The sequence below is a fragment of the Pseudophryne corroboree genome, chromosome 6, assembly GCF_028390025.1.
Source record: "Pseudophryne corroboree isolate aPseCor3 chromosome 6, aPseCor3.hap2, whole genome shotgun sequence".
NCBI lineage: Eukaryota > Metazoa > Chordata > Amphibia > Anura > Myobatrachidae > Pseudophryne > Pseudophryne corroboree.
This window is the reverse complement of record NC_086449.1, coordinates 829,222,102-829,242,555: the sequence shown is the minus strand read 5'-3', so window position 1 is coordinate 829,242,555 and position 20,454 is coordinate 829,222,102. Positions and strand designations below refer to the sequence as shown.

The following is a 20,454-nucleotide window of genomic DNA, read 5'->3' as shown; positions in this document are numbered from 1 at the left end:
CAGGTGTCAGTGACAGTCTCCCCTACCTCACCAGGTGTCAGTGACAGTCTCTCCTCCCTCACCAGGTGTAACAGTCTCCCCTCCCTCACCAGGTGTCAGTAACAGTCTCCACTCCCTCACCAGGTGTCAGTAACAGTCTCCCCTACCTCACCAGGTGTCAGTGACAGTCTCCCCTCCCTCACCAGGTGTAACAGTCTCCCCTACCTCACCAGGTGTCAGTGACAGTCTCCCCTCCCTCACCAGGTGTAACAGTCTCCCCTCCCTCACCAGGTGTCAGTGACAGTCTCCCCTCCCTCACCAGGTGTAACAGTCTCCCCTCCCTCACCAGGTGTCAGTAACAGTCTCCACTCCCTCACCAGGTGTCAGTAACAGTCTCCACTCCCTCACCAGGTGTCAGTAACAGTCTCCCCTACCTCACCAGGTGTCAGTAACAGTCTCCCCTCCCTCACCAGGTGTAACAGTCTCCACTCCCTCACCAGGTGTCAGTAACAGTCTCCCCTACCTCACCAGGTATCAGTAACAGTCTCCCCTCCCTCACCAGGTGTAACAGTCTCCACTCCCTCACCAGGTGTCAGTAACAGTCTCCCCTCCCTCACCAGGCATCAGTAACAGTCTCCCCTCCCACACCAGGTGTAACAGTCTCCCCTCCCTCACCAGGTGTCAGTAACAGTCTCCACTCCCTCACCAGGTGTCAGTAACAGTCTCCCCTCCCTCACCAGGTGTAACAGTCTCCACTCCCTCACCAGGTGTCAGTAACAGTCTCCCCTCCCTCACCAGGCATCAGTAACAGTCTCCCCTCCCACACCAGGTGTCAGTGAGTCTCCCCTCCCTCACCAGGTGTCAGTGACAGTCTCCCCTCCCTCACCAGGTGTAACAGTCTCCCCTCCCTCACCAGGTGTCAGTAACAGTCTCCACTCCCTCACCAGGTGTCAGTAACAGTCTCCACTCCCTCACCAGGTGTCAGTAACAGTCTCCCCTCCCTCACCAGGCATCAGTGACAGTCTCCCCTCCCACACCAGGTGTCAGTGACAGTCTCCCCTACCTCACCAGGTGTCAGTGACAGTCTCCCCTCCCTCACCAGGTGTAACAGTCTACCCTCCCTCACCAGATGTCAGTAACAGTCTCCACTCCCTCACCAGGTGTCTGTAACAGTCTCCCCTCCCTCACCAGGTGTAACAGTCTCCCCTCCCTCACCAAGTGTCAGTAACAGTCTCCCCTCCCTCACCAGGTGTAACAGTCTACCCTCCCTCACCAGGTGTCAGTAACAGTCTCCCCTCCCTCACCAGATGTCAGTTAACAGTCTCCCCTCCCTCACCAGGTGTAACAGTCTCCCCTCCCTCACCAGGTGTCAGTGACAGTCTCCCCTCCCTCACCAGATGTCAGTAACAGTCTCCCCTCCCACACCAGGTGTCAGTAACAGTCTCCCCTCCCACACCAGGTGTCAGTAACAGTCTCCCCTCCCTCACCAGATGTCAGTGACAGTCTCCCCTCCCTCACCAGGTGTAAGTGACAGTCTCCCCTCCCTCACCAGATGTCAGTAACAGTCTCCCCTCCCTCACCAGGTGTCAGTGACAGTCTCCCCTCCCTCACCAGATGTCAGTAACAGTCTCCCCTCCCACACCAGGTGTCAGTAACAGTCTCCCCTCCCACACCAGGTGTCAGTGACAGTCTCCCCTCCCTCCAGGCTGTGAGCACAAGGGACGTTATGAAAGGAGTCTGAGCAGTTTGTCTGATCTGAATCACAGTCACATAATGGGCACCAGCATTAGTCGGTGACTGGAGTATTTCCCAATATTACAGAGAATCCTCAGACTCCTTCATTACCTGGATAGAGCCGGAAGAATCCAGTAGAGCTGCCAAAATATTGCCAGGTCAGGGTGGGGTCCCTCTGGAAGTTGTCCACAAACACGGGGTTCAGCGCTTCGGACATGTACACCCCATTGAGAATGTCTAGGTCTGCGGAGGGACGTCCGAGGAGAGGGTTACGGTGCAGGAAACAAAGTATCACAATATATCAGTGTGATAGGGGCAGCGGAGTAGGGACTGACAGAGACACATATAACAGGATTTATCTTCATAGAGGAACTTTCAGATAAGTTTCACTTATTTGTGCATGTCTTCCTGCTACTGTAAGTAAATGCGCTGCTTTATCTTTCTTGCTTAGTCCTGTGTTTTTCATCAAGTCTTCTATATCAACCAGACGATGTCGAACCTCCAGTATGGCAGAGCAAAAAGCTATGAACTGGCAACACTGCTCCTCACCTCTATGGGGGGAATTCAAGTGCTCTGCGTGCCAGCAGCCACTGGATGGTGCCGGATGGAGCAATTCAATTGTTGCTCCGTTCGGGTCGCGCACAGCTGGCGCTGGCATTACTGTTATGTTGTTCCGTCATTTTGACGGGCTGGTAACTTGTCTTATGATTTTTAAATAAATCAGCATTTCCCTAACCTCTGGAGCTTACAATCAGTCACGGGGGACCTATGATGCAGAACATCACAGTGACTTATCCAATGCCACAATGATCTGACGCTGAGTTTATAACCAGAGTCTGCAGTGAACAGTGAAAAGCACAGAGCTTATAAACGGAGGCCTTTTGGGGGTCATTCCGAGTTGATCGTAGCTGTGCTAAATTAAGCACAGCTACGATCATTCGCACTGACATGCGGGGGGACGCCCAGCACAGGGCTAGTCCGCTCCGCATGTCAGTGCCGCCCCCCACCCCCACCCCCGCAGAAGTGCAAAGGTATCGCACAGCGGCGATGCCTTTGCACTTCAAGAGTAGCTCCTGACCAGCGCAGCTTTAGCGTGCTGCCCGGGAGCTACTCGACGCTACCCCGGCCCACCCCCCCCCCCAACGATCCGGCCACACCTGCGTTGGCCGGACCGCGCCCCCTAAACGGCAGCTTAACGCCGCCGTTCAGCCCCCTCACACCCAGCGACCGCCTCTGCCTCAGAGGCGATCGCTAGGCAACGACGGCTGGCATGCGCCGGCGCAGTTTTGGCCCGAACGCTGCGCTGCGAGAAACTGCAGCGAGCGATCGGGTCGGATTGACCCCCTATGTACCTAGCAGCTGCCCCATTGCAGGTTCTCTTTATGTAATAGAAATCCTCAAACGCACAAAAGTGATATAATGAAACCAGGCTGAGTTGTGTCTTTAAAGTGTGCAATTCCCTCTTCATCCAGCAGGTGGCACGGAGCTCTGCTATACCAACATCACCCCATAAGGGGGCGCAAGTAAGGAAGTGGGTAAATATAGGCAGCCTCTGACTTCCAGCAGAGGGCGCTGACACTCACCTTTGTTGTACACGTTGGTAGGCAGCTGGATGTTACTGAGGGTCGTATTCACCTTCAGATTATTGAAGTGCTCGTTGTTTTCCAGGATGAATTCATTTCCCAGCTCCAAGTAATTATTATTCTCATCTTTCTCATTAATTCGCACTGAATTATAGTACTCAAACTGCCGAGAGATCACCGGTAATTAGCACACACACGCGGGGAACACGTTATGTCATTCTGTAACGTGTTAATAAACTGTAACGTGTTGTGATATCAGGAATGACTGATATACTGTAACTATCTCTGGTGTCATACATGAAGCTTTATGATCCTGTGGTTCCCGATTTATTTACTGCTTGTGTTTGTTGTATTACGTAGCGCAGAGAAATTGTGTAAAAGCGTTACACGTCTCAGAACGGAAATAACAGCACAAAACAATTACAAAATACTTTATTATTTGAATAAAGAATTAATTTAATCTAGAAGGGGTTTAAAATGTTTTTAATGTCATATATATATATATATATATATATATACACTGATATTTTTTTTAAATGTTATTTCATTTTTCTCTATTTTTTTGCACATTATTGGAGCTGCATTCCCAGAATGGAGATTACAGCCCGACGCTCAGACTACTAACACCGATTATTATTACACACAATCTCCTACACTAAGCATCAGGTTCTGTCAGAACCTCGCCCTGCGCACAATGCGCACATCTGCTCTGGCAATCAGCGCTGTCACCTCACCGCAACCCGCCTTCTAGGCGGAACCCACATGTAACACCAAGGTCCCCACACTCACCTCCAGTGACGAATTAAACTCATGGTTCAGGTCAGCCTCCTCCGCAGCCTCCACCAGCCTCTAGGGAAAGCACGAAACCATCAACAAAACATGGGAAAAGTAAAGAGAAGGAGAGAGACCGGGGAGGAGGGTAAAAGGGGCAGATAAAGTGCCGAATCACGCCTGTTTGGGACAAGTTAGAGTCAGCTTTAGGTGATGTATTATTATCTTGCCGTCCTATGCTCACGGCTGTCTCACCAAAGCTACGCCCCAGAGACCCTGCTCCGTCACCCTGCTTACCATGCAGCTGCAGGTGCTGCACCAGCCTCCCCCTGTAGGGACCAACTGTCTCTATTCACCCGGCGGACACTAGCAGGATCATCCGCGGACTCTAATAATAGGAATTTAATACCTACAGGTAATCCCTTTTCTCCTAGATTGTTGGGGATACTGAGATGGTAAGAGTTACCATGGGGTATAGATGGGGTCCATGGGAGCCTGGCACTTTAAAAACTCTTCAGTGTGCTGGCTCCTCCCCTCTATGCCCCTCCTGCAGACTCAGTCTAGGAAAACTGTGCCCGAGGAGACGGACATACTTTGAGAGGAGGAAAACAGATAAGAAAAAGTGATGAGATCCGATCCAGCGCACAACACAACAAGAGGATAGCAGCGCTAACCACAACCGGAAACTAGGGACAGCAACAGCAAACCCAAACAGTAACACACAAGAACAACTCTTGCAGGAAAATTTGAAGCACAGAGGCCCAGTATCCCCTATGGACTAGGAGAAAAGGAATTACCGGTAGGTATTAAATTCCTATTTTCTCTCACATCCTCAGGGATACTGGCATGGTAAGAGTTACCATGCGGATGTCCCAAACCTTCCAGAATGGGTGGGAGAGTGCTGAGACCCCTGCAAAACCATGCGACCAAACTGAAGGTCCTCAAGAGCCAGGGTATCGAACCTGGAAAACTTTACAAAAAAGTGTTCGAACCAGACCAAGTAGCAGCTCGGCATAACTGCAAAGTCGAGACACCGCGGGCAGCCGCCCAGGAAGAACCCACCGACCTAGTGGAGTGGGCCTGAACAGAACTCGGCAGCGGCAAGGCTGCCGAAGAGTAAGCCTGTTGGATGGTCATCTGGATCCAATGAGCAATGGACTGCTTTGAAGCAGGACATTCAATCTTCGTAGCGTCACAGAGAACAAACAGGGAATCAGATTTCCGTGACGAGCAGTTCTCTTGACATACACCTTCAAAGCCCGAACAACATCCAAGGATTTTGAGGCAATTGACGTGTCAGACAACACAGGAACCACAATCAGCTGGTTGATGTGAATTGCTGACACAACCTTAGGGAGAAACTGTGGGCAAGTCCTGAACGCCGCTCTATCTTCGTGAAACACCAGGTAAGGGCTCTTACAGGATAAGGCCCCCAATTCCGAGACACGCCTCGCTGAGGCCAAGGCCAACAACTTTACAGTCTTCCAAGTCAAATATTTGAAGTCCACCAGGTGCAAAGGTTCAAACCACTCTGATTGCAAAAAGGTCAGGACCAAAGTGAGATCCCACGGTGCCATGGGAGGAACAAAGGGCGGTTGAATACGAAAGACACCTTTCAGGAAAGTCTGGACTCCGGGAAGACAGCCAAATAAGGCCGAGATCTGAACCTTGAGGGATATCAAATTAAGGCCCATATCCACACCTGCTTGCAGGAAGAGCAAGAACCTGCCCAGATGAAAATCTGCAGTGGAGTACTGTCGACTCTCACACCGGGAAACATACTTCTTCCATATGCGGTGGTAATGCTTAGAGGTGACCACCTTCCTAGCCTGGACCATAGTCGAGATAACCTTGGTGGGAAATCCTTTTTCGGGCTAAGATCTCCCTTTCAACCGCCATGCCGTCAAATGTAGCCACGGTAAGTCTGGATAGACGAACGGTCCTTGCAGAAGAAGGTCCTTTTGAAGCTGTAGAGGCCAGGGCTCTTTGAGGGACATGGCCAGGAGGTCCGCATACTAGGCCTGGCGAGGACAATCTGGGGCAATCAGAATTGCCTGAACGCTTTCCCTTTAGTCTCTTTAGGACCCTGGGAATGAGAGGAATCAGATGGTACAGATAGACGAACTGGTAAATCCACAATGCAGTCAGAGCGCCCACTGCTGCAGCCTGTGAATCCCTCGTCCTGGTGCAGTAGCATCGCAGCTTTTTGTTGAGATGAGAAGCCATCATGTCGATCAGGTGGCAGCCCCACCGTTGAACCAACTGTTAGAACACCTGCGGGTGAAGGCCCCATTCCCCCAGGTTCAGATTGTGTCTACTAAGGAAGTCTGCTTCGCAGTTGTCCACTCCTGGAATGAAGATGGCCGACATGGCCCTGGCGTTGCGTTCTGCCCAGAGGAGTATCCTGGACACCTCTCGCATTAAGGCCCTGCATTTTGTTCCTCCTTATTTGTTTATGTATGCCACCGCCGTGGCGTTGTCTGACTGGACCTGTATGGCCTAATGTTGGAGGAGAGAAGCAGCTTGTAGAAGGGCATTGTAGATCGCCCCGAGTTTCAGAATGTTTATCGGAAGAAAGGCCTCTTGAGATGACCACCTTCCCTGAAACTGAGCCCTTTGGATGAAAGCACCCCAATCGTGGAGGCTTTAATCCGCTGTCAATAGAACCCAAGCCTGAGTTCCGAAGTGTCAACCCTCTACCAGGTGGGGGATCTGTAACCACCATAACAGGGAAATCCTTGCTTTTGGTGACAGGGATATCCGCTGGTGCATGTGCAGGTGTGAGTCAGACCATTTGCTCAGCCGATCCAGCTGAAAAGGACGTGCATGAAATCTTCCGTACTGGATAGCCTCGTATGAGGCTACTATCTTGCCCAACAGGCGGATGCAGAGAAGCACCGAGGCCTTTGGAGGTTTCAGAACGGAGCGCATCACCGTTTGAATTGTCAAGGCCTTGTCCATAGGAAGGAACACCCTGTGAGACACCGTGTCCAGGACCATCCCCAAGAACTGTAGTCTCTTTGATGGTACCAGGTGTGATTTCTGTATATTTAGAGTCTACCCGTGATCCGTCAGAAGCTGTGTAATCAGGGCGATGCTTTCCAACAACCGGGCTTCGGACACAACCTTTATTAGGAGATCATACAAGTATGGAAAGATGTTCACACCCCTTACGCGGAGTTGTAGCATCATCTCCGCCATCACCTTTGTGAACACCCGTGGAGCCGTGGACAGGCCAAAGGGTAGGGCCCGGAACAGGAAGTGATCATCCTTCAGTGCAAACCTGAGGTAAGCCTGAAGAGGCGGCCATATTGGGATGTGAAGGTACTCATCCTTGATATCCAAGGATAACAGGAAATCCCCCCTCTTCCAGTCCTGAAATCACTGATTCTGGGGATTCCATCTTCAATTTGAATAGGTATGGGTTGAGAGATTTGAGGTTCAAAATTGGCCAGACCGAACCGTCCGGTTTAGGTACCATGAACAGGCTGGAATAAAAACCCTTTTTTCTGAGCAGAGGGGGAACTGGAACAATGACTTGCATTTGTTGCAGTCGTTGGATGGCCTCTAGCAAGGTAACCTTGGACACAGGTGAAGCTGGTAAGCCGGACCTGAAGAATCTGTGAGGAGGGAGCTGTTAAAACTCCAACCGGTATCCTTGGGAGACAAGGTCTATCACCCAAGGATCCCAGCAGGATTCCGCCCAAACATGGCTGAAATATTTGAGGCGTGCACCCACCTGAACTTCCCTTTGAGGCTGGAGCCAACCGTCACGTAGAGGGCATGGCATAGGCAGAGCCTGAACTCTGTTCCAGGGAACCAGCGCCTATTGGTCTGCATGTTTTACTTCGGTTTCCCCGAGCAGCATTGGAAGCACCTCTGGCTCTGCCCCTAAATCTGGCCACACGAAAGGACTGGATAGAGGGGCCTGGATACGCACATCTGGCCGGAGGTGCCGCTGACGGTAGATTGGTGGACTTACCAGCAGTAGCTTGTGAAATCCACTTGTTCAGTTCTTCACCAAACAAAGCCTCCCCCGTGAAAGAAAGGTTTTCAGCGCCCTTTTTGGAGCTGGCATCCGCCGTCCACTGTCGCAGCCAAAGAGCCCTGCGCGCTGACACAGCCATAGCCTCACTCATGAAGTTAGCCGAATCCTGAATATGTTGCAGGAGTGTTAGTAGCTCATCTTGAGGTATGGTATCAAAACCCTCTATGATGTTGCCAGACCATTTAACAAAGGCCCTCGTGATCTGGTCTGATCTGTCCCCCCGGTAATGACCTGGGTGAGCCAGTGGAGGGCACAGCTAAGCAGAAGTTAGGTGGCTTGAGATATGGATAAGTCATATGCTGGAGCACTCTTGAAGATTTCATAGTGAGCACAGAGAATTGGCAAGACCTGAAGCAGAGGCGCGGAGTCTAACTCGCCCAAGGTTTTCGCCAGTGCCCTCCGCCAGGGGATATGGTCTTCGCTGCGCCTGATGAGCAGGTCGCGACCTCCTGCTCAGGTTTCTCTGTGGAGGCTGTGAGACACTCTGGTATACTGGTATGCTTAATACTGGAATATACTGAAGTGCTTAACCATCGATGGTGAGTCTGATGGCGACGTGGGAAGGTAAGTATGTTGGAGATGGTGAACTCAGGAGTACTTGGGTAGCTGAGGATGACTAAACCAATATGGCAGCCGATTGCGTGAGGACAGTCTGCATATCGATGGTGCAGCAAAATGGCCGATAACAGAGCTGGTTAGGAAACTGATGATGCGGCCTGAGAGCCGTGAGAGGGGTCAGACTAGGAACCAATGGTATAGCCTGGGAGCAGAGAATATCAGGAGCCTGTGAGGGTAATTATCTCCAGGAATGACTGAGCAACTACCAATGTTTGTCTGCATGTGTGCGAGAGCCATTGAATGGTAGCAGTATTTGGAAGGAATGCTGTTCCTTGTAGTGCCAATGGGAGATCCTGGGGGTGGCTCCTGGGTAAGTTAGCTCTCTGTCTGGATGTGTTTTAGTAATAGCCTTCATCATGAGGCCTACTGTGACAAATTACATGGCCCTATGTGGGCACTGCTATTATGTAGTGTTAGGACTGCTGACATCGGAGAAGCCTTGAAGTGGCTCAGCAGCTTAAACTTGTGTTTGCAAACATGTGTAAACTAATTCTCTGAATTTCTATCACCAGATAGGTTCAGGTATGGTTACAGGTAATTTTTAGTGTGCTGAAGGGAAATGTAGGGGTGGAATTTGCAAAAAAAAAACCCTCCCCTTTCTGTCTGTTTGCCTTTGACCCCTCCCCCTTTCCAGCACCTGATACATAATTATCTCCAGGAATGACTGAGCAACTACCATTGTTTGTCTGCCTGTGAGGGTAATCCTGGACTGAGCACAGCAGACTGGTAACACAGTTATGAAGATAGTGGAAGTCTCTGGCGGCAGGTAAGTCACCAGGAAAGAAGAAAGAGTGGGTACTGGCGCCGGCTGAGATCGAATGTGAGATAAATAACTCAATTAGTAAAGTTAAAAATTATTATATTTAATAAACATTCATCAAATGGAGGATATCTCACCCTTCAATAAATAATAAATAAAACACAAGCAATTGCTGTACAATAAAAAAGCGCTTTGTAGGATCCCACTGTATTGACCCTTTTATAAGTAATGTCCACAATTTCTGGCTAGGACACTATTCCACATTTGCCCACAAGTTCAATTAGGTATAAGATGATTTACCAGACTGGATTCCAGATAGATCCCCTAGGTCTCTTTTGCAGTTGAGAACCAGATAGCAAAAAGGGGATGAGTCCAGGTCAAACGAGGAACTTGTGTCGGAATTTTATCCTAGTGGAAGCTGATAGGTCCAAAGTTGCCAGGAGGTGGATGAGGGTGCTGGTATTAGTGGTCCTACAGGCTGGAGCTCAACGCATTTCGCTGGTCTAATGGGTGCCAGCTTCCTCAGGAGCATACATGCTCCTGAGGAAGCTGGCACCCATTAGACCAGCAAAACGCGTTGAGCTCCAGCCTGTAGGACCACTAATACCAGCACCCTCATCCACCTCCTGGCAACTGTGGACCTATCAGCTTCCACTAGGATAAAATTCCGACACAAGTTCCTCGTTTGACCTGGACTCATCCCCTTTTTGCTATCTGGTTCTCAACTGCAAAAGAGACCTAGGGGATCTATCTGGAATCCAGTCTGGTAAATCATCTTATACCTAACTGAACTTGTGGGCAAATGTGGAATAGTGTCCTAGCCAGAAATTGTGGACATTACTTATAAAAGGGTCAATACAGTGGGATCCTACAAAGCGCTTTTTTATTGTACAGCAATTGCTTGTGTTTTATTTATTATTTATTGAAGGGTGAGATATCCTCCATTTGATGAATGTTTATTAAATATAATAATTTTTAACTTTACTAATTGAGTTATTTATCTCACATTCGATCTCAGCCGGCGCCAGTACCCACTCTTTCTTCTTTACTCGTATTATTAGGGAACTGACCTTCCCTGTACAGGCTGCCGCTGACAGCGCACTTCATTTGTGTTTTTCCTTTTTAAGTTACCAGGAAAGGCAGGTACAGCAGGACACAGGTAACCGGATCTCTGGAGCAGGCCTGGAGCCTTGGGAACTAACGCTGGATAACTGACAAGTTGTTCAAAGCAATGAGGTCTCTGGAAAGCCTGCTTATATCCCCCCAGAAGGATGCTGATTGGTTGCTGCTAGCAACAGCAGCAGCATGCGCAGAACCAGGAAGTAATTACCTGGATACCTGAATCATGTGACTCTGGATCATGTGACTCTGCCAGAGTCAGTGGACATTATGCCAGTAACCACAGGGCGCGCCAGCGGCCGATCTGCGGCACAGAATACACCAGCGCATCGGTAAGTGGCGTGCGCTAGCAGCGCGTGAACCGTGGTTCCTGACAAGATGAGGGCTTCCACACCCTGAGACAGAGTACTGTGTCCGTTATCCCCCTCAACTTCCTCTTCTTCCAAATCTGGCATATCATTATCAGAGTCAGATTGGAGCACATGGGGCAGTATGCGTTTTTGAGAAACCAGCAGAGGGGGCTGAGAGGCAGGTCTGAGATCAGAAGTATGAGTCAGCAGAAAATCACCCATAGATTTCTTATACACTTGTCTTTCCTGCCTGGTAGTAGCCAGTTCAGAGGATATGTTAGACATCATCCCTTTTATTGAATCCAGCCATTCTGGTTCCTGTGTGCTGCTTCCTTGTGGGGGTAATTCAGACCTGATCGCAGCAGCAAATTTGTTAGCAGTTGGGCAAAACCATGGAGGTCATTCCGAGTTGTTCGCTCGCAAGGCGATTTTAGCAGAGTTGCTCACGCTAAGCCGCCGCCTACTGGGAGTGAATCTTAGCATCATAAAATTGCGAACGACGTATTCGCAATTTTGCGATTACAAACTTCTTAGCAGTTTCAGAGTAGCTTCAGACTTACTCGCCATCTGCGATCAGTTCAGTGCTTGTCGTTCCTGGTTTGACGTCACAAACACACCCAGCGTTCGCCCAGACACTCCCCCGTTTCTCCAGCCACTCCCGCGCTTTTTCAGGAAACGGTAGCGTTTTTTTCCACACGCCCATAAAACGGCCTGTTTCCGCCCAGAAACACCCATTTCCTGTCAATCACACTACGATCGCCTGAGCGAAGAAAAAGCCGCGAGTAAAAATCCTAACTTCATAGCAAATTTACTTGGCGCAGTCGCAGTGCGGACATTGCGCATGCGCACTAAGCGGAAAATCGCAGCGATGCGATGAAATTTACCGAGCGAACAACTCGGAATGACCACCCATGTGCACTGCAGGGGGGCAGATATAACATGTGCAGAGAGAGTTAGATTTGGGTGGGTTATTTTGTTTCTGTGAAGGATAAATACTGGCTGTTTTATTTTTACACTGCAATTTAGATTTCAGTTTGAACACACCCCACCCAAATCTACCTCTCTCTGCACATGTTATATCTGCCCCACCTGCAGTGCACATGGTTTTACTAAACTGCTAACAAATTTGCTGCTGCAATCAGGTCTGAATTTCCCCCTGTGCACACAGCAGAGACCCCTGTGGAGGAAAACTTTGTGCTACAAGGCTGACAAATAACCTTCTTGGCAGACACGTTCACACAGAACACACACACACACACACACACACACACAGGAGCAGTGAATAACACAGAGACCCAGTGGAAGCGTGGATGGAGTGAGAGAGAGAGGGAGAGAACCAGCACACCATTGCCTCCATCAGCTAAAGCAGTGCATTGCCGGGCAGAAAACTAGAGCCTCATACCCCTTTCACACCAGCACCTCTGAACACGAGTTTTTGGCACATGAACGCGCATAACCCGTGTTCATGTGCGGTATGAAAAGGTGCCGGGGTTGAAATACCGGGTCCAGTGTCAACCCGGCTCCCGTTCACTCTCTATGTACGGGCGGCGCTTGCAGATCATGTGATCTCCAAGCGCCGCACCTGCTGCGTCACCGCTGACGTCAGTAACCCGGCAATATGCCAGGCTGCTGACTGCGGTGTGAAAGACGCCTTATCCAGGGAAGGTCCCGGCATGATCCCAGGACCGTATTCCCGGGTAAGTCCGTGCACTTTTGGTATGAAAGTGGTATTAATGGTAACTAGTTTATATATATATATATATAATATATTGCCCCCCCCCCTTCTACAAAATCCCCTGGTACCAGTATACGGTGTGTTTTGAGGGTCCTTGGAGGAGCGGCGCTTCCCTGCATGCAGCCTGTAGTATGATGCAGCAGGAAATGGCGCTTCTGAGCTGCTGGTTCCGCTCTCCGGGAAGTCCCGCCCCCTTAATGGCGCACGGTCCCTGCATAGATTATACTGGCAAACACTCCAATCTTACAGAAAATGGGGTTAAAACCCCTTTTCTGTGCCAGCGCCAGTGTGGGTATATGCAGCAGGCACCGCTGCCCTCAGCGCCGAGTGCCCGCTGCGCCCTTATGCCGCCATTGTAACTGGGGACCCGCTAACCAGGACCCCGGTTTCTGTATTCGCCTTCCCAGCGTCTTCAGCTCTGTTAGGGGTGGCGGCATGCTCTTGGAGTCCGTGCACACCCTGGGGGTAATGCGAAACAACCCCTCAGGAGCTTAATGTCCTGTCAGCGGGGATCCGGACCATTAACCCTTCAGGAGGCTGGTACAGGTCCCCCCCTAAGTCCCACGACGCAGGCAGACTGGTGCCAGCCAGAGCTGCCTGAAAATAATAAACTAAAATAAAGTTTTGAAGAAAACGCTCTGGAGCTCCAGAGAATGCTCCCGGCTCCTCGGGCACATTTTCTAAACTGAGTCTGTAGGAGGGGCATAGAGGGGAGGAGCCAGCACACACTGAACATTTCTTAAAGTGCCAGGCTCCAATGGACCCGATCTATACCCCACGGTACTAACCCATCCCAGTATCGCCTAGGACGTTAGAGAAAATATATATACACTATATATAACACACTCACCAGATCTCTGAGAGCAATACATTAATCACACCAACACCAGAGATCATAAAGTGACACCAAACTGATAAACAGAGTACAATTGTAGGATCAAATGTTCCGCATAGCAGGCAACAGAATGATCATCCTATATCTGCAGCCCCCATCTGCCACCTACCTCCGTAGCCTCCACCTACTTCCACATCTCCAGCCTCCACCTCCCTCCGCAGCCTCCACCTTTCACCACCCACATCTACAGCCTCCACATGCCTACAACTACCTCTACCTACATCTCCTGTCTCCACCTTCCCCAGCAGCCTCCACCTACCTCCGCAGCCTCCCTCTACCTCCACCTTTCTCCACAGATTCGACTTACCTTCACTTAAATCTACAGCCCCACCTCTCTCCGCAGTCTCCCCCACATCTACAGCCTCCACTGCCCTCTGCAGCCTCCAACTACCTCTAACTACATCTCCTGTCTCCACCTTCCCCAGCAGCCTCCACCTACCTCCACAGCCTCCACCTTCCTCCGCAGCATGCTCTCCATCTCCTCCGAGAACTTTCTGACTAGCTCCAGTCCGTCCACCTCCTCGATGCTGAGCGTGGGCTCCACGTCCTTGTATTTCTGCCGGATAGAGGAGAGAGCAGTCACACGACGGCCGTCCCCGGTGTACTGATCTAGATCATCGCTGCGTTACGCGTTACACGGCTGTGCTGTGACATACATTTATTAAAGTCCATATAAATACAATGAATATTTGAAATTTGTGGTCTGGAGTTTGTCTAAGGTGACAGACAGCTGGGTGACATTAAATATCCTTGTATCTCACAGTATGTGACATTACTCCTTATAACACAGGAGAAATGGTACTTGACAATGAAATAGCACATTTTAGTTATTAATAGTCAGTAAAACACATAGCAGCATGATGGCAAAGTGGTAAGCATTGTTGCCTCACAGCATCTGTGTCAGAGGTTCTATTCCAACCAGGGTGTTATATGTGTGAAGTTTGTATGTTCTCCCTATGTTTGAGCAAGTGTCCTCCACATGATCCAGTTTTCCTACACACAGGGCCCCCACATTCCAGGTTCCAGCGACTGAACCTAATACCACAGCAGCAGCATCAGGGAGACCAACCTGCGAGGACAGGCCGGGGGGAGCAGCACAATCTCCATTCCGGCAGGACAGAACTGATTTTGGGGGCTGACCGCAGCGGACGTGACCCTGGCTCGCCTGCAGCGTTACACTCCTCTGCACATACCGTACAGGAGAAGCCTCAAAAGCCTAACAGGGGACATACAATGGTAAAAGATTTCTTTCCCCCTCATAGAAACATAGAATGTGACAGCAGATAAGAACCACTTGGCCCATCTAGTCTGCCCCTTTTTTTTATCCTTTAGGTAATCTCGACCCTTTTTGAACCTTAATTCTTTGTAAGGATATTCATTTACCTATCCCAAGCATGTTTAAATTGCTCAACAGTCTTGGCCTCTACCACCTCTGATGGGAGGCTATTCCACTTATCCACTACCCTTTCTGTGAAGTAATTTTTCTTTAAATTTCCCCTGAACCTCCCCCCTCCAGTCTCCGTTTATGTCCTTGAGTTCTAATACTTCTCTTCCTTTAAAGAATGTTTCCCTCCTGAACTTTGATAAGACCCTTGATATATGTGAAAGTTTCTATCATGTCCCCCCTTTCTCTTCTCTGCTCCACACTATACATGTTAAGATCTTTTAGCCTTTCCGGGTAAGTTTTGTGATGTAGGCCATGCACCATTTTAGTTGCCCTTCTTTGTACACTCTCTGATGTATGTATATCCTTCTGTAGATATGGGGGTATATGCAATTGCGGTCGAATTCCCGAAATTGTCGAATTTCGGGAATTTTTCGCCCAAAAAAAAAAATCGTCAAAGCAATTCAGTGCTTTCCGTCCAAAAAACGGACTTTCCAAATTCGACTTTTTGAAATTCGCCTTTTGTCAAATTCGACTATTCTGCAATGATACAAGTGCTGCAATTCGACCAAAGTGTATTCAATTGAAGTTTGGAAATTCGACAACAGTGCTTTTAGACAGTAAATTCGACATTTTCAATCCGCCACAAAATAAGAAAATTTTAAAACATGTTTTTTTTTGTGTTTTTATTATTGACAATAGCATATCTATTTATATTAGAAGGGATTAGGTACTTGGTTTGTCTTTTTTGGAGGCACAAGTATTATTTATATATTTTTTTAAATTTTTTTTTTTTTTTTTTTTTTTTTTTAGATGGAATGGTAAAATTCAGAAAAAAAATGGCGTGTCAGCAGTGTGTAATAAAGTTGTACTTGTCACGGTGTGTGTCTCCTGTTTTTATTTGGGTATTTTTTTTCCAGTAGTACTACTACAGGTACCAGCGGGCCCGTTTTTCTCCCGCATGCTGGTACTTGTGGTTCTCCAAGTACCAGCTTGCGGGGGAGGCTTGCTGGGACTTGCAGTACTATTGGAAAAAACAATATTCTGTCATTTTACTCAAGGCTATCAGCCTCCCATCCGCAGCCCATGGATGGGGGGGACAGCCTCGGGCTTCACCCCTGGCCCTTGGGTGGCTGGGGGGGGACCCCTTGATTGAAGGGGTCCCCACTCCCCCAGGGTACCCCGGCCAGGGGTGACTAGTTGGATATTTAATGCCACGGCCGCAGGGCACTGTATAAAAGTGACCCCCGGCTGTGGCATTATCTGTCCAGCTAGTGGAGCCCGATGCTGGTGTAAAAAATACGGGGGACCCCTACTCTTTTTGTCCCCCGTATTTTTTGCACCAGCACCAGGCGCAGAGCCCGGTGCTGGTTTTAAAAATACGGGGGATCCCCTGTCAATTTTTCCCCCGCATTTTTAGAACCAGGACCAGCTCGAAGAGCCCGAGGCTGGTTATGCTTTGGAGGGGGGACCCCACGCCATTTTTTTCCGGGTTTTTCACGTTTTTCCCCGTTTTTTAAATCGCAGCAAAATCCGGCAAATCGGACGTTTTTCGCCCGCGGGACTGTCGAATCCGTTTTTCATTGAATATGGTGAATTCCGGAAGCCACCTGCCGGAATTCACCTGTCAAATTGTGTCGATTTAAAAAACGGCGATAATTTGCCGCGATTCGCCACTAATTGCATATACCCCATGGTCTCCAGAACTGGACACAGTATTCCAGATGGGGCTGTACCAATGACCTATACAGTGGCATTATCACTTCTTTTTTCCTGTTACTGATTCCTCTCCCTATGCAACCAAGCATCTGACTTGCCTTTCTCATTGCTTTGTTACATTGCTTACCTGCCTTTATGTCACATGAAATAGTGACTCCTAGATCCCTTTCCTTCTCAGTAGTTTCCAGTATAGTACCCTTGATACTATATTTAGCCTTTGGGTTTGTGAGACCCAAGTGCATGATTTTGCATTTTTCAGCATTAAACTGTAGTTGCCACGTTCTTGACCATTTCTCAAGCCTACCTAGATCATCAATGATCATTATCATTATATTTGTTTTACCACACCCTGTTGCAAATCTTTGTATCATCTGCAAAATGGCATACTTCCCCTTCAATACCATTTGCAATGTCACCAACAAAGATATTAAAGAGAACTGGTCCGAGTACAGATCCCTGGGGTATACCACTGGTAACATTTCCCTCCATAGATTGCACTCCATTTACTACAACTGTCTGTTTCCTATGCTGCAACCAGGTTCTTATCCATTTAACTATCTTATAATCCACCCCCACACTTTCAAGTTTATTTAGCAGTCTGCCATGTGGGACAGTGTCAAATGCCTTACTAAAGTCTAGATATGCTGCATCTACAGCTCCCCCTTGATCTATTATTTTCATCACAGAGTGAAAAAAGTCAATAAGATATGTTTGGCATGATCTCCCACCAATAAATCCATGCTGTTTTGGAACCTGTAAGTTGTTTGATTTAAGATATTCCACAACTCTTTTAATAGTTTTTCCATTACTTTCCCTACTACTGATGTAAGGCTTACTGGTCTGTAGTTACTTGCTTCTTCCTTGCTTCCACTTTTGTGCAGTGGAACTACATTTGCTCTTTTCCAGTCCTCTGGAATGGCACCTGTACTTAGTGACTGGTTAAATAATTCTGTTAAAGGTGTAACCAGCACATCTTTTAGCTCTTTGAGTATCCTTGGGTGTATCCCATCTGGCCCCATTGATTTATCCACTTTTAGTTTTGAAAGCTCAGTTAGGACCTTCTCCTCTGTAAATGTACTTTCATCTACCTTAATTTTATGAATGGCCTTGTAGCTTAACTGTGGCCCCTTCCCTTCTCCTTCTGTAGTAAATACTGAACAAAAATAATTATTTAGGTGATCTGCTATTGCCTTGTCTCCCTCCACCAAATTCTCACTCTCTGTCTTAAGTCTTATTATTCCTCCATTTGATTTTATCCTTTCATTTATTTACTTGAAAAAAGTTTTGCCTCCTTTATCTACTGACTGGGCCATTTTCTCCTCGGCTTCTGCCTTTGCACGTCTGATCACTTTCTTAGCATCCTGCCGTCTGTCAAGATACACCTCTTTGTCATTATTATTTTTAGTCTGTTTGTATTTCCTAAAAGCCATCTTTTTTGCTTTCACACTAGTTGATACTTCTTTTGTGAACCACACTGGCTTCCTTTTCCTGGTGCTTTTCCTAACCCTTTTGATACAAAGGTCTGTTGCCCTTAGTATTGCACTTTTCAGTTTTTCCCACCTCTCCTGCACCCCGTCCAAGTTCCTCCAGTCCGCCAATGAATTACTTAAACATCTCCCCATTTGTGCAAAGTCAGCATTTCTAAAATCCAACACCTTTGTTTTTGTTTGACAGGAGTTGAATCCTGTCTTTATACTAAACCATACTGCTTGATGATCATTGGATCCCAGGTGCTGCTCACCCACATATATGTCTGATATCCTGTCACCATTTGTGAGAATTAAATCTAATATTGAGTCTTTGCGAGTGGGCTCCCTCACCAATTGCTTGAGAGATGCTCCCTGTAAGGAATTTAGAAATTTGCCACTTGTAGCTGAACTTGCAGAAGACCTCTCCCAATTATCATCAGGTAAATAAAAGTCTCCCATGATTAAGACTTCTCCCTTTAAAGCCATTTTAGTGATGTCCATCAATCGGTTCCTGTCCAAATCCTGCCCTGGCCTGGTGGTCTATAGATCACCCCAATGCAAATAATGTCCTTCTCCCCGGTTTCTGTGGTGACAAAAAGGGCCTCAGTTTTGTCTTCAATATTTTGTATTAATGTAGTATTTCTTTTTTTCGCATACATTGCTACCCCTCCTCCTATTCTTCCCATTCTATCCTTCCTAAATAAATTGTATCCTGGTATAGCTATGTCCCAGTCATGATTCTCATTGCACCATGGCCCTCATTCCGAGTTGATCGCTAGCTGCTTTCGTTCGCAGCGCAGCGATCAGGCCAAAAAATGACAATTCTGCGCATGCGTATGGGGCGCACTGCGCACGTGCGTCGTACTTTCACAAAAGCCGATGCAGTTTCACACAAGGTCTAGCGACGCTTTTCAGTCGCACTGCTGAATGCAGAGTGATTGACAGGAAGTGGGTGTTTCTGGGAGGTAACTGACCGTTTTCGGGGAGTGTGTGTAAAAACGCAGGCGTGCCAGATAAAAACGCCGGAGTGGCTGGGGAAACGTAGGCGTGGCTGGCCGAACGCAGGGCATGTTTGTGACGTCAAAACAGGAACTAAACAGACTGAAGTGATCGCTAGCTAGGAGCAAGTCTCGAGCTGCTCAGAAACTGCACAATCTTTTTTTGTAGCAGCGCTGCGATCCTTTCGTTCGCACTTCTGCTAAGCTAAGATACACTTCCCGAGGGCGGCAGCTTAGCGTTTGCACTGCTGCTAAAAGCAGCTAGCGAGCGATCAACTCGGAATGAGGGCCCATGAATCTGTAATTGCAACAATATCCAGGTTATCCCTTGTCATTATCGCAATTAGCTCTGGAATTTTGGGGGTAATTCCAAGTTGATCGCAGCAGGAACTTAGTTAGTAATTGGGCAAAACCATGTGCACTGCAGGGGAGGCAGATATAACATGTGCAGAGAGAGTTAGATTTGGGTGGGGTGTGTTCAATCTGCAATTTAATTGCAGTGTAAAAATAAAGCAGCCAGTATTTACCCTGCACAGAAACAATATAACCCATCCAAATCTAACTCTCTCTGCACATGTTATATCTGGCTCCCCTGCAGTGCATATGGTTTTGCCCAACTGCTAACAAAGTTTCTACTACGATCAACTCAGAATTACCCCCTTTGTCTCCTAAGCTCCTAGCATTTGCACATAGCTTTAAGAACTGTGGGGGTCATTCCGAGTTGTTCGCTCGTTATTTTTTTCTCGCAACGGAGCGATTAGTCGCTAATGCGCATGCACAATGTCCGCAGTGCGACTGCGCCAAGTAAATTTGCTATGCAGTTAGGTATTTTACTCACGGCATTACGAGGTTTTTTCTTCGTTCTGGTGATCGTTATGTGATTGACAGGAAGTGGGTGTTTCTGGGCGGAAACTGGCCGTTTTATGGGTGTGTGTGAAAAAACGCTGCCGTTTCTGGGAAAAACGCGGGAGTGGCTGGAGAAACGGAGGAGTGTCTGGCCGAACGCTGGGTGTGTTTGTGACGTCAAACCAGGAACGAAACTGACTGAACTGATCGCAGTGGCAGAGTAAGTCTGGAGCTACTCAGAAACTGCTAAGAAGTGTCTATTTGCAATTCTGCTAATCTTTCGTTCGCAATTTTAATATGCTAAGATTCACTCCCAGTAGGCGGCGGCTTAGCGTGTGCAAAGCTGCTAAAAGCAGCTTGCGAGCGAACAACTCAGAATGACCCCCCTGTGTCTGTGCATCTGTTATTAGCAGCCATGTCCAGACAGTACATAATAAATGACAAGT

The 20,454-nt window shown here is 48.3% G+C and overlaps 1 protein-coding gene across 7 annotated transcripts in view; it reads right to left on the bottom strand.

Annotated features, from left to right (window-relative positions):
• Nucleotides 1–20,454, bottom strand: part of CACNA2D4 (calcium voltage-gated channel auxiliary subunit alpha2delta 4) — a 367,390-nt gene that overhangs the window by 280,089 nt on the left and 66,847 nt on the right. For all 7 annotated transcript variants that reach the window (XM_063929351.1, XM_063929344.1, XM_063929346.1 and 4 more), the window contains exons 3-6: nt 14,032–14,148; nt 4,086–4,145; nt 3,297–3,459; nt 1,825–1,956 (exon numbers count right to left, since the gene is read on the bottom strand). In XM_063929351.1, the coding sequence (XP_063785421.1) occupies nt 1,825–1,956; nt 3,297–3,459; nt 4,086–4,145; nt 14,032–14,148 (472 nt within the window). The remainder of the gene's footprint in view (nt 1–1,824; nt 1,957–3,296; nt 3,460–4,085; nt 4,146–14,031; nt 14,149–20,454) is intronic.